This window comes from Anser cygnoides, chromosome 3, assembly GCF_040182565.1.
Source record: "Anser cygnoides isolate HZ-2024a breed goose chromosome 3, Taihu_goose_T2T_genome, whole genome shotgun sequence".
Lineage (NCBI taxonomy): Eukaryota > Metazoa > Chordata > Aves > Anseriformes > Anatidae > Anser > Anser cygnoides.
This window is the reverse complement of record NC_089875.1, coordinates 7165339-7178544: the sequence shown is the minus strand read 5'-3', so window position 1 is coordinate 7178544 and position 13206 is coordinate 7165339. Positions and strand designations below refer to the sequence as shown.

General features: G+C 43.8%; 1 protein-coding gene across 1 annotated transcript in view; it reads left to right on the top strand.

The window, feature by feature from the left end:
* Positions 1-13206, top strand: part of REL (REL proto-oncogene, NF-kB subunit) — a 32977-nt gene that overhangs the window by 12122 nt on the left and 7649 nt on the right. The window contains exons 4-5 of the mRNA XM_048060722.2: positions 556-647; positions 12487-12627. Coding sequence (XP_047916679.2) covers positions 556-647; positions 12487-12627 — 233 coding nt within the window. The remainder of the gene's footprint in view (positions 1-555; positions 648-12486; positions 12628-13206) is intronic.

The following is a 13206-nucleotide window of genomic DNA, read 5'->3' as shown; positions in this document are numbered from 1 at the left end:
GTCAGCTCGCCTGGGACTCCCCCCACCTCCTGCATCGGGGTGACCTGCACTTTTATGCAAATAAGGAAGAGCTGCAGCTCTTCAGAACCTTTCCATAACTACATGAGATTTCAAAACCTGTTTTTACTTGTTTTAAAAACCTTTAAAATAGTGTTCAAGATTTATATTCCCTGATAAAACCAGGAGCACACATTTTTAACTAGTGCACACTAGCAGGTTTATTGATTACAAAAATAGTTTTCACTTTCAATTACACAAGACTGAATATTTAAACTTTAATCACTGGGTTTACTGCAGAGTAACAATTCTTAATATAGAAATATATATTCCTCTTTAGGATTTTAGTTTGGTATTTTTCTATTCTGTTTCTGCTCTTTTTTTTTAGAAAAACTGCATCCCTGCTTTTCAGACCTGTTACAACTTTCTCAAAATAAACATTTTCTTTCATTTCTTATAGCATATATTATCACAGTATTGTTCAACAGCAAATAATTTATTCACTCTTCTACACTGAGGATTTTATTACTTTGTGAAATCCCTCCATATGTGCTTCAGTTTTCAGAATTTGGGCATTCAGTGTGTGAAGAAGAGAGACCTGAAAGAATCAATTTCCTTACGAATCTCGAAGAAGATCAACCCTTTTAATGGTGAGTAGAGCTTATCTGGTTGGTTGAAAGGAAAGTTCTCTTTTCAAGGATGTTACTGTTTTGGTTGGTTGGTTTATTTTTGTCCTGCTTTTGCTTCTGTGGTGGAGCAATGGGTTGCTGTTTTTTTTTTTTTTTTTTCCCCAATTTTTATATTTTTTGAGAAACACTCTTCCCTTTCTGTGCCCCTCCTAGTCTTTCCTCACTGGCATCACATTATGAATCTATTTGGATAGCTGCCTTTTTTTGTCCCTCCCACCCTGCAGATAGGGTGCTATCTGCAGGAGAGGTGCAGATGCTGCTCCTTGCTTGATTTTACAGCATGGGAGCTGGTACAGGCAATAAGGAAATCCACAGCAGTACTGATTTCAGTCAAGTTAGGGGCAAGTTGTGCTGCTACAGAACCACACCTGTAGGGACCTACCCACAGGCTGTAGTTTTACATGATAGCTGATCTGACCTAGCTGTGGGCTGCTCTCAAAAGGCGTCATCCTGCCCTTCCCTCCATCCCTGGTCACACACTCCTACCACTTCCCTCACATCAAATAGAGAAGCCGTGTGGCTACATGGTGAACAGACTCAGCAAGATGCTCCAATGGAAAACCAACTTGCAAAAAAAAAAAGTTTTCCCTCAGATCAACTTGCTGAACCAATGCATCTTACAGCCACATGATTGGTAAATCAATGCACAGAATTCTGTTCTTGCTCCTGGTCATCCTGTAGAGAAAGGTTTCTTTGACATCTGAATTCACTGCACAGAAGTGCAATCTTCTTCAGGATTGTACTATGTAAAGTACGATTTACACCTTTCAATTTCTCCACATTCTTGTCAAAATACTTCAGCTGATGGTATGAACATCTTGTACTTGTGTATTGTAGTTACAAGAAAAAGTATGTTTTATGTCAGTAATCGTTTTAAGGAGTTTCAAAACTAAAACATGCATGCATTAGGAAAAAAACACATCCCAGACCCTTTAACTTCCTCATTCTGAAGCCAATGCACACAATGATACAATTGCTAAATAAATAACCTCTTGCAAACATAGCACCATTAACACTGCTGACACATTGAACTTCTACTGATCAAGAATGATGAAGAGTTTTTAAAACCTCAAAGGCCCCCAGTTTTTGACTGCCTATTTAAAATAAAAATCATTTAGGCTAACAGTAAGTTCATACTGTTACCTCAAAATTGTATTGCTTCAATGCTGACTTTCTTATTAATAGTCTTCCCTAATTATAGAATTTAAGAAATTGTGTAAAGGAAGCTGTGGACTCTTCTTTTGCTTCTCTGGTACCAAGCACCAATAGTGCCTCTGAGAAGAAGGCATTATTACAAATGCAGTTATGTATTTGCTTAGGTGTGGCAAAAACCTGGAGATTTTTCAAACCCTTTTCAATACCCACAGAAGTCATGCTAAATTCAGGTAAGGCCCTTGTTGGAGAGTTGGGAGCTAGATTTCCAGCTAGCTTCAAAATACATACTTTGCTTTTGTCCTGAACAGGGCAAAAAGAAATGTGCTGAACTCACTGCAGGATGAGAAATGTTCTAGACTATTTTCTTTCAGAACAGCTGTTTGTAGTCAGGCTAATAGTCCATCAAAATCATAACCTAGTTCTGATAATTTACACACAACAGCATGTTTTAAAATTAGTCCTTCAACACAATTTAAAGAGTATAAAGTAGTGTTTTATTTACTGTTATCTTAACTCAGCCAGCTCTACCTTGATTTTGAACCAAAAAAAGAGGAACGCTTCTGTTCAGCCCTCTTGGCTTGCTCTGTTTTACTCCATAAGTAAAAAATGAGTTGACATTTTCTCTTGATGTTGTGCAGTAAAAGAACATGATAAAATCCTTTTATGTAGGTGTATTTCACCAAAGAAGCTTTAGCAATCACATAGAGTTCTTAGTGCTGCTCAGCGTAACAGAGTAAAGACATGTTTAAAATAATTTGAGAGTAGACTCTTGCAGTGGTTGGCACATAACTCCAAGTTCACTAATCGTTTTGGGGCAATTGCAACTGGTTGCACTTGGTAGCATCGGATCCTGGGCTCCTCTCTGCCCGACCAACAGCAGGGAGACCTGCCCTGGCAGCAGGGGAGAGCCTCGCTTGGGTGACACACAGGGCAGCACCCTGCTCTTGGCAGGGCTTGTGCTGAGAAGGGGCTGCTGGCAATCCCCAGCCTGCGTAATTGCCTTTCAGCACTTGTTAACGTGTCAGCACAAAGCTGAGCCGCCTTGAGAATGGCCTCCAGCCGCTTCAGGGCAGTCCCACGCTGCGCAGAGCCCAGAAGGGCGCAGGACCAAGGTTTAATAAAACAGGATTAGTGACAGAAGTATTTTTATTGTGTGTGCTTAGTTGATCAAAACAGGTTTTCGCTAGCAGCAGTCACCATAATGCTTACTGCTTGATAAGGTTGAAAGTTTTATATATGGGTTTAGTTGGCTTGTTTTGTAAGGTCAAGAGTATCACTGCGTTCTTCAAGGTGGTTTAGGTTGTATTGTATACATCCCATACTGTGCATTTATTTACTAATTTGTCTTCGGAAAGTTATCCAACTTTTCTAATTAGTGAAGTTTCTTAGGTGCATCCTTTAAGCAGGTTGCAAGTTAATGCTGCTCATTCCTTGTAGGAACATCAGGTTCTGCAGGACTGCCAGTATTTTTCAGCTATGTGAAAAATGCTGTATTGAACATTTAAGTTCTCATAGAGCTGAAAACTAGCCTTCACGGTGTTTGTGAGCTAGGTGTTTTTTCTTTTTTTTCCCCACTTTTTTCTGGATCAGTCATATAATCCCTGTCCTGAGTCCCCATTTGAGGCAGAGGCCCTATTAACAGACAAAATATGTCTCTAGCTTGCCACCATATGTATTACCTGTGTCAGTAAAGGCTGAAGTAATAGCAAGGTGTAGGTCCACGAGGTTGCATTCCAAACTTCCTTGTGTAAAGGGGCCTTCATCTTCCAGGGAAGCCAGGGTGCCACAGGCAGCTGGGGTGGCGAAGGGAGAGTGAGTCCTAATGCAAATTCTCTGGCGGTGTCATCCCTCCTCCACACCTTACAGCACATGGCATGGACACGCGTGGCCATAATGGGCAGCAGTAGGAACTTCCTTAGTAAAGATGCATGTTTAAGATAATGTTCTCCAGCACTCTTACCTAGCTGTTGAAGCGACTGATGCCTACCTCCGAGCTCCTGGGTGATAACAAGGCTGTGTCTGCAGATCATGCCATGTGCCTGGCTGGGGCTGCCTACATCTGAGTCACCCTGAAAGCGTATCTGTAAGGCTATTTCACTTGAAATCCCCACTGTTAGCTGGCACCATTTGTCCATTGTTAAAGTCAGTATAGATTCTAAACATCCTCTGTGCGAATTGTGTGAGTTCACTGTGATGCCACTCAGGTGATCTGCCAGAAGGCTGCTCCTCTTGACTTGGCCTTAAGAGAGAATTGTTGTTACCACACCATCACTGGATGTGCTCATGATCCGCGTTGCTCACAAGGCTATGTCCCATATGTTTTTGTCCTATAAAGCTAAACAATTACAGAAATCTCTATTGTCTCTTATCCCTGAGCACACCAGGAAAATAGTGTGCACTGGCAGCCTGATGCGTAACTAGGCCTCCTTGGCATGATGACGATACAAATAGCACAGCTTCGAAGGAGCTGAGTTACTCCTCCAGTGGAGCTGGTCCACGTCTGCTTTCTAGGGTGTTTGTTTTCTTTTCGTAGCTGTTGAGTTGTGCCATATCCTCGTCTTACCATGTACTGTCTGATGTGTAGCCAACTCAAATTAAAAGAAGAGCCAGTCTTGAGCTAAGAGCTTTTGTGGGTGGGTGTGACTTGAAGCAGAGACAACAATTGACTTAATAATAACCTAAGTTAATTATCAATGAGGAAAGGCCCTAGATGTGTTCATTAAATTTAGGGGAAAACTGTACTTTGCACTGTATTACAGAGGACCAGCCTTTTTCTAGCTAAATGGATGACAGCGTGAAAACCCTAGGCTTGGCTTGGAGTGCGAAACGCGAAGAACTGCCCGATTTCAGGCAATTGATCACGAGAGTACAAATAGGCTTTCCCTGGAGCTTGACATATGCTTAAGGTTCCTGCTCCTTTGTAATTGCTCTTGCTAATAAGTGCTTAATTAATTTTCAGGCTGTCCCACGTACCCCGCAACTAACTCAGCTCCGTTTGCCTCCGCAGTCTTTCCTCTTGCTGTTTCCCCTTTCCGCCCGCGGGCAGCTGACCCCACGCTCGCTTCGCACTCGTCACAGTCTCCACGACACCCCCTGCACGCCTCCGCCTCCGCGCTGCGCTCGGGCTGCTCCCCACACAAGTCGCACTGGCTTCCTGCCCACGCGCCCCGTCACCCTCTCCGCAGCTTCCCCTGCTGGCCCCGGTGCGGCTGCGCCTGTAAGACCCTCAGCTCTGACGCCACTCGCCCACATGGGCTGGGCTTGCGAGGATCCCCCTTGCCAGCCCACCCGCTGCAGGGCAGCACGCACTTTGCACCGCGGCTTATTGGCCACTGATCTGCGAATAGGTCAATATCCTGAACCAAAAGGCAGCTCTGAGCAAGAATTGGGGAGTGAGGAATGGCTTGAGAAAGAGAAAAGCACCACAGTCTTCTGTAGTGACTGTCCCAGATGTTAAAATTTTAAACTTACTGTCCTTAAATTAAATACGTATTGCCGCCCCCACCCCAACCAAATTTTCAAGCTGGAAATCTTGGGAAGTGAGAGCGGCCAGCTTTATAAGAGGGGCAGGGCGAATCCTCCAGAGGAAGGCTAAATGTCTGGATCATGCCATTCCTTTAGCTTTTACCTTTGGAAAGCCCTCTGTTCTTCTGTTCCTCATGCATATGCTTCTTGCTGTTTATGCTGAAGCTTGTATGTTAACCTAAAGGACTCTCTCTTCAAATTCCTTAAAAGACAAAAAGAAAAATTGCCAATTAGAGAGACAAAAATTCTGACTTCTTTTTTTATACTGTAAACAGAAGTAGCTAAAAAGTATGTCTTAGAGACGTACAGAGGGGGATGCATATGTGTTCAATTTTGTTCCGATTTTATGGTGTTTTTTTTTTTTTTTTGATATCAGACTTAAAACAGGAGGAGAACCCACCTGCAGTAAAATATTGTTTGGACAAACCTTTTCCAACTCAGAATTTTACATTTGTATTCTGAGTCTTTCCCTCAGCTTTTGTTTCAAGCCCGGTCATTCACCTTTCCTGTGCTTCTGTCCTCTGTTAAAAGAAAGGTGATGTCACTTCCTTACGCCCGAGCAGCAAGTAAGATGCGAGAGGGAGATGTAACCTCACTAGTCTGGGAATCTATTGCCTGTTGGGCACTTATTGACAGTAGGTTAGCATCCAGATTTTAGTCATTTGCACCCTCATTGATTTTTTTGTTGAATTATTGAGTTCTGCTGTTGCATATTATGTTTATAGATACATGCAAAAGTTGTCTTTTTTTTCTTCAGCGTTGATTGAACTCATCTCTTCGTGCATCACAGAGGTATAAACCAGGCATGGATTTATCCGTAGAGGAATCATAGCGCTGCCACAGCCCTTCCCTGTCCTCGTTCCCAGCTCCTCCCTCTGAGCAAGTGCTGGTAGATGCTGTTATGCCCCTGGACACGTAGCCGAACAGCCTGGCCTATCACCCAACTCTGCATATAGTTTCCAAAGCCTAGGTGCAAAGGAGAGAGAGCATAATATTTGGCTTTTGTCAGCAAGGGGTAAATAGCACACCGGGACTCTCTCTTCTTTCTTTTGTATCAGTATGGCTGCATTTGGAAACAGCAAATGTAGCAGAAAATGATTTGGCAAGGTCCCTTCTGGCTGTGTAGAGTTCAGCTGCAGGAGACCCTGGTCAAATACCCAGGCAATTTAGCGTGTGCTGTCACCTGCCTGCTGTAGCCCTTCTGCTACAGCAGAAGTAACTGCTAGTCAGGTTAGTTTTCAGCCAGACCAGTTCAGTTCTTTGATCTGATTCACCACGTGAGAGCTATTCCCAGCACAAGGTTAGTGCTGGAAATGATGCTTGGGCAGAAGCCTCCCTTTTACAGCAAAGCCTCTGTCGTAGGCTGGGTTTAACTGATCAGCAGGTATCAGGGCTACAGGGGGTATCTTAGGGCTTGAGGTCACTGGAGGCAAACAACTTCTGTGTCATCGCTTAAACGAAAGTGAGCTCCTAGCATATCCCTGAATTAAAAAGCACTGCCTGCGTAAGAAAAAAGGCAGAATATAGCTCATCATGATTATTAATGATGTGCGCTCCTGAGTGGTCTCCACAGTGAAGTGCTTTTATTTGCAGGTCATTCTCTTTGTCTGAGACCTAGTGTTGCTCATACGCCCCCACAGCCCCTCTTTAAGAAGCAAAGGTCACAAGATGTCCCTTTGCAGGGCGTGCTGCTTTTCTCAGCGCAGCTAGCTCTGAATGTGTCACGCCACATCATTTGCCCTGGAAGTTTCCGTGTAAGTTATGTTTAGGTGCTAACGTGCCTCCCATCTCTACCCACTCCAGAAGTTTGACATCATTAGTCTAGAAGCTGGGTGGAGGGAGGGCTGTATGCGAGGAACCTATTTAATATCTAATATTTAGTATCGTATTAAGTCATTGCTCTTCAGTGTTCAAAATAAACTTTCACTTTCCCTCTAGCATCACCTGATGAGTAAATATCAGGCCCTTTAATCCCCCAGTAATTTCACCAGGTAAATGGTATTCTCCTGATCGTTTTGGATGATGAAGACTTTAAAATAGCAAAAGGCAGTAGAGATCAATAAACAGGAGGCCAGATGCTATTGGCATCTTTAATTTTGTGCCGTAATCTGGAATTGTGCTAGTGAGCTGGACCCAGAAAGCTGTGCTACAGAAGCCAAATACAGGAAGCCCGATAATTCAGTAGAAACCCAACAGAGCAGTCCTGGAGTTCAGTGATGAAGATCTCTGAGGCAAGGGCAACCCAAGCCTAACCCCTGTGTCGCATGTGCTGCTTGGGCTCACCAGCTCAGGTGGAAGGAGTTCATGAATTGTATGGGGTGTCTTTGTGTCCACCCTGGGGCTGTATCAGTTTCTTCTTGTGATAAGAGAGTAAAGAATCTTTTTCAAATACAATTATTATTATTATTATTATCTTTAAGTTGGGGGACCAATATTTCTATCAGAGTCGTCATAAACAGATTTATAAAGGATTTACTAGTTACTGTAGCTGGTTGCTGGTAGAAGAGCCTGTACTCCCCAGCTTCAAACCCAACTCTAGATACTGTTTTTAAAATCCTGTTGCCAGAATCTTGGTGAGTGATGTTAGTTTTCTTTTGTTTGGTTGTGTTTCTATGGATTTCATGGTATCAAGCCTCTTAATTACCTTAGAAATTTTCAGTTCTTGTCAGCTCTTTTTAATATTATTATTTTTATTTCTACGTGGTTGCTACATTTTACTTTTGAAAGTTCTCCTTCCCCTTGTAAAGTAGCTGTGTTTATAAACGTTACTTCATTTACTCCCCTTTGCACGGATAAATACAGAAAATGAATTTTTGCCAGATTAAGGCTAGTTTGTTATTAGGTTGGGCCATCGCAGGAACGTGCTTACATGGTTGGTTGGATTGCAGCTCTTTTGGTCAGATTCACATGCAGACAATAAGGTGTGGTACCACACAGCAAGAAGTCCAGAGAGGAAGTTGAACCCTTGCCAAAAGCAGAGCACTTCTTCCTCTTATTTATGTGCTGTGTTCAAGCCTTTATTGCCGTGTCTGTTCTAAACATACTGCATTGTGCAATCTTTCTGCTTCACATGTGTGATGCCACTGATTTCACTAAAGCTGCATATGTGGAGCTTGCACAGGGTGATGGTGTGCGTACTCTTTGTCTCCAGTCCTTTCTGTTCCCCAAATCTTGAGCAGCATTTCTTAACTTCAGTAAATTCAGGTTTGTCGGGTTTAATGCTGTCTCCTCTCCTTTGGTATGGAAGTCAATGAAATAACACCGAATGACATGACCATCCTCTGCACAGCCATACTCCAGGAATTAGTCAGTGTTTGTCTGCCTCGCTCTTGTTTGTTTTTAATATTCTGAAGGTGTAAGCCAGCATCCGCTCAAGTCAGTGGTTACTCTCAAATTGACTTCAGAGGGAGCAGAATTAGATGTTCATTAAAAATAACAGCATCTTATTTTGTTTGGATGATTGTCTGTCTTTTAGGTGTGAATGAAATATGTTTTGAAATTGATGAAAGCTATGTGCTGCTTTACGCAAGCATGGGATTTAGCCTCTATATTTTTAAGCGTGCCATCACAAGATGGAGTCGCAGCTGTCTTGTTCTCCTTTTTTGCTCTGTTATGTTCTTCTCATCTGGTTAAAAATAGCCCAAGAGGAATCAGTCTTGACTGAGCACTTCCTCTTTCAAACTGCAGATTTTTATAATGTATTAAGTCATTTATAAGAATATGCAAATGAAGAGCTGTGTTTTTGCTGCAATGTAACGAGCTGTATACAGCAATTCCATGTTTTGCAGTGATCGGCACGCTACACCTTTCCTGTACCAAGTTGTCAAACACGTTTGTTGGGAACTTATGAAAGTTCACAGTATAGGAAACATGATAATTTGATCATTAGCATTTACTTACTCATTTTCTCCTATTTAATGTATTTTTGCATTTATAGAGTTCTGTTAAACTTTGCCTCCTGTTATTTGTTTCTGAGAAAGAGGCTGCTGCACCTGCGGAAAATGCAGCGCAGGACTGGTGTTTAGTGTGAGAGAGACTTGATTACACGGCCATGCAGCCCGCACTCTTGATTCAGAATCAAAAGCCAGATCCAGATCTTGTGCTTGGCTTCTGTCTGCAGTGAGTTGACTGGTGCAAAGGTACCTGATTTCATGTTTATGAGGTTTGAAACTTGACTACAGCTTGGGCTCTCGGGCTGGATCCAATTAACATCAGTGGGTGATAGAGCTCACTAATGTAAGTCTTAATGGCAGCTGGGAACTAATTGTTCACTGGCATGGTGTCAGAACAGGGGTTAGAGTCACCTCAACAGCTGAGAACAAAGTAGTGTTAAACTTCTGATTATCCCTTATGCAAGGTCCAATCTAGAGAATGCACTTTTTTTCTTTTTTCGTTCTTTCCCCCTTATTTCCCTAAGTCAGGCTGCATCTAGAGGCAGTTGGACTCTGAGTCTGCCAAACCTGCGTGATGCTGAGCACTGCCTGTTCCTGCAAAGTGCTGAGGTGCAGAGACCTCGTCATACCTAGCAACTCGTCCAAGCATGAACATGCTCTCAAGTATAGTTTTAACAGAAGTTTGCAGACCATCACCATCAGGTGTTTGGCACTAGCTTCATCCTTGGTTGGCCTCTCGAAGAGCCGGCCAGTGATGTAGACCCAGGATCGGCTCGGAGGGCTCTGATTAACAGAAGGGCAGGGGCGAACACCATGGATGCTGTGTCAGTACCCACTTGCAGGCTTTCTGGAACAAGCTGCGGTTACCCAAGGAGTGCTCTTGCACCCGGTGAGGCAGTGCTGGCTGCCGTGTTCCCACTGTGATGCTCTGCTCCTGTCCTAGGATCAACGGGGTGGTTCTGGTCTGGGGGCCGAGCTGCGTTTCTGTCACAGTTTGTCAGCATTTACATGTAAATGCACATAGCTTGAAGTGTAGCATCAGAGAAAACCTGCTTTCTAAAGATCCTCTTCTATTAAGTTAGCAGGTCAGCTAATGAAGTATATTAAATTATAAAACTTCACTCTGCACATCTGAGTCAGACAACAACCTGCAAAGTTCACACAGGCAGAACTCCCCTGGGCCCTAACGTTTGTGAGGTTACGTACGTACTTGGTTAGCACTTACTGCTGTATTCGTCTTGCAATACTGCTGATCACGGGCTTGTAGAGCGGAAAGGTGATTTGATTTCTTTTTACAGTAGACACTGGGAGAAACTGAGATATTCAGAACACCAGAAAGACTAAAAAATGCCAGTGGAAAGTATTCTGAGCTCAGAGCATTTGTTATTTCACACTATCAAAAGGTGAAAGGAAGAAATCACTTGAGTGGGTACTGTGGAATCGGCTCATGGCAGGGTGGAGACCAACCCATGATAAATGCTAAAGGTCAGAGCATTGCAATCTAATCAGCATGGTGTGATCCCCAGGCTTTTTATCACAAGCACGTTTAATCTTTTATTCTTGCAAGAGGTCTTTGAAAGGGCAGGGGAGGGAGTGAGCTTCAGAGGATGTGATCTGTTGACTTGGCACACGTTCACTTTAGGTAATTGTATCACAGAGCGATAGAATATCCACAGTTGGAAGGGTCCCACAAGGATCATCGAGTCCAACTCCTGGTTCCACACGACACCACCCAAAAATCACGCCATGTGTCTGAGAGCGGCATCCAAACACTTCTTGAACTCTGGCAGCTCAGTGCCATGACCGCTTCCTTGGGCAGCCTGTCCCAGTGCCCGACCGCTCTCTGGGTGCAGAACCTTTCCCTCACACCCAGCCTGACCCTCCCCTGTCCCAGCTCCATGCCGTTCCCTCGGGTCCTGTCGCTGTCCCCAGAGAGCAGAGCTCAGCGCCTGCCCCTCCGCTCCCCTCGTGAGGGAGCTGCAGGCCGCCGTGAGGCCTCCCTCAGCCTGCTCTCTTGTAAGGAGAGCCTGGCTATGGTGAGCTGCTGCTTTGAACAATTTTGGAAGAGACTACTTTAAATGATTTTAATTATCACTACTTCTACTTGAATGAAATGAAATCAGTTTCTCATTTGTCAATCACTGAATATCAACATAGTAGTTTAATGCCAGACCTTAAAGGAAAACATTGATTTCGGATAGTGCTGCTTTTCCCAGAGCTGCCCACAAAGCTGGGATTACATGAGATGTGCAGTAGTGATATCCTAAGTCCCATGTTTTGAAAATAAAATGGTGAACAAAACTGAAATGCTGAGCTGGGGCTCCACGTTACTGTTCTTTACACTGGGAGGAACGTGTAAGGAAACACATCCTTCCCAGCCAGGGTTTGCTTGTTGAGCTACAGAAGCATATCATGATGGCACTGCTAATCACTACTCCCAAAGGTTCAGAAGTGACACAGATTTGATGGGAAGGGGGAGTTGATCTGTATTGTTTTACCTTCGGTCTTGCCCCTGATTACTTTTCCATCTCGGTTTCTAAAGGAAAATAATGGTAACATGTGGCAGAAGTCTCTCACTTGCTGCAATCTTCAGCTCAATCTAAGTACTTCTTTGTGAAGGTTTTCCCTTTGGCAGTGGCATTCTGTATGTAAACTTCATTATGCACAAACGAGGGAGAAACAAGTGCAGAGAATGACTTTTAAACTATAAATACGTGAAACTGGTCTCCAAGGCAAGGTGAGGACTCGAGGAACAAGTGGAGAACTAGGAGGAAGGATGAAAGTGTTGTGAAGGTGGACGTGCCTTGGTGTGACAGAGTCTGTTTTGGGGTGCACGGTCATCTTCCTCTGCTGCAGCTGCTCAGGGGCAGTCCCAGTTTGGCTCATCTGAACTCATCCATGGGAAATCTGGTCAAAGAACAAGCCTTTAGAGAAACACAAAGGTAGGGACGAGTTTGCCGTGTTAGAAGGGAAGTTTTTACTTTTTTTTTTGCTTTGGATTTAGCCCTGTTTGATGAAGGGAAAGCGTTAAAGGTTTCTCCATCGTTTCCTGTGTGCAACCGATTTATTCATGCAGCTCCTGTAACACCAGCAGGGACTATGGGCACATTTCCTCTGTATCGGCATCGCTGTTTCTTTACCAGCGGAGACCCATCTGTAGTTTATTAAAGAATTACTGTTGTTTTTGAAGACTAATTCTCAGCCTTGTCTTTCCTTCTGCTGTTTAGTGCCTGAAGAGCAGCTGCACAACATCGATGAGTACGATCTCAACGTCGTCCGTCTCTGCTTCCAAGCTTTCCTCCCTGATGAACATGGCAACTACACGTTAGCTCTTCCTCCTTTGATTTCCAACCCGATCTATGACAACAGTAAGTACCAGCTCAGTCAAATGTGGTTTTTTTCACTTTTTTTTTTTGGTCCCTTTGCCTGAAATGAAAAATACCAGGACAGATTCTGAGGTTTTGAGCTCTTTGATAGCCCTTGGGGCACTTTTCTGTTTTGGCACTGTTAGATTCACACCTAACGCATGACAACACACTTGGCATCCTCTCAAAAGATGATCCCAGCATGAAATGTTGGTACACTGGAGTCAGCATTGTCCGTTGCTGCCACGGGCCCACTCACTGGTGCTTTCTCGGCCCTTGTTCACATATGCAGCAATGCCTGCAAGGACAGGCCTGCTTCTGATGTGCCAAGCAATTAAAATTATAATGAGATAGATGGCTGCCACAAACTATCTGTTATGCACCTAAAGCTTGTTTGTACCAGTGAGGAGTCTTGCCTTTGACTTGTGAGGGCTCTGCAACAGAGCTCTCAGGAGATATTTACCTCAGTGGGACGCTGTCCTAATGCTTTTGTACAGCCCTTCAGTATCCCGTTCAGTCATATTTCAGTGTAGAGGTAGGTAACAGGGGAGCTGAGGATTTCAGCCCTCACTGTGTGCTGGA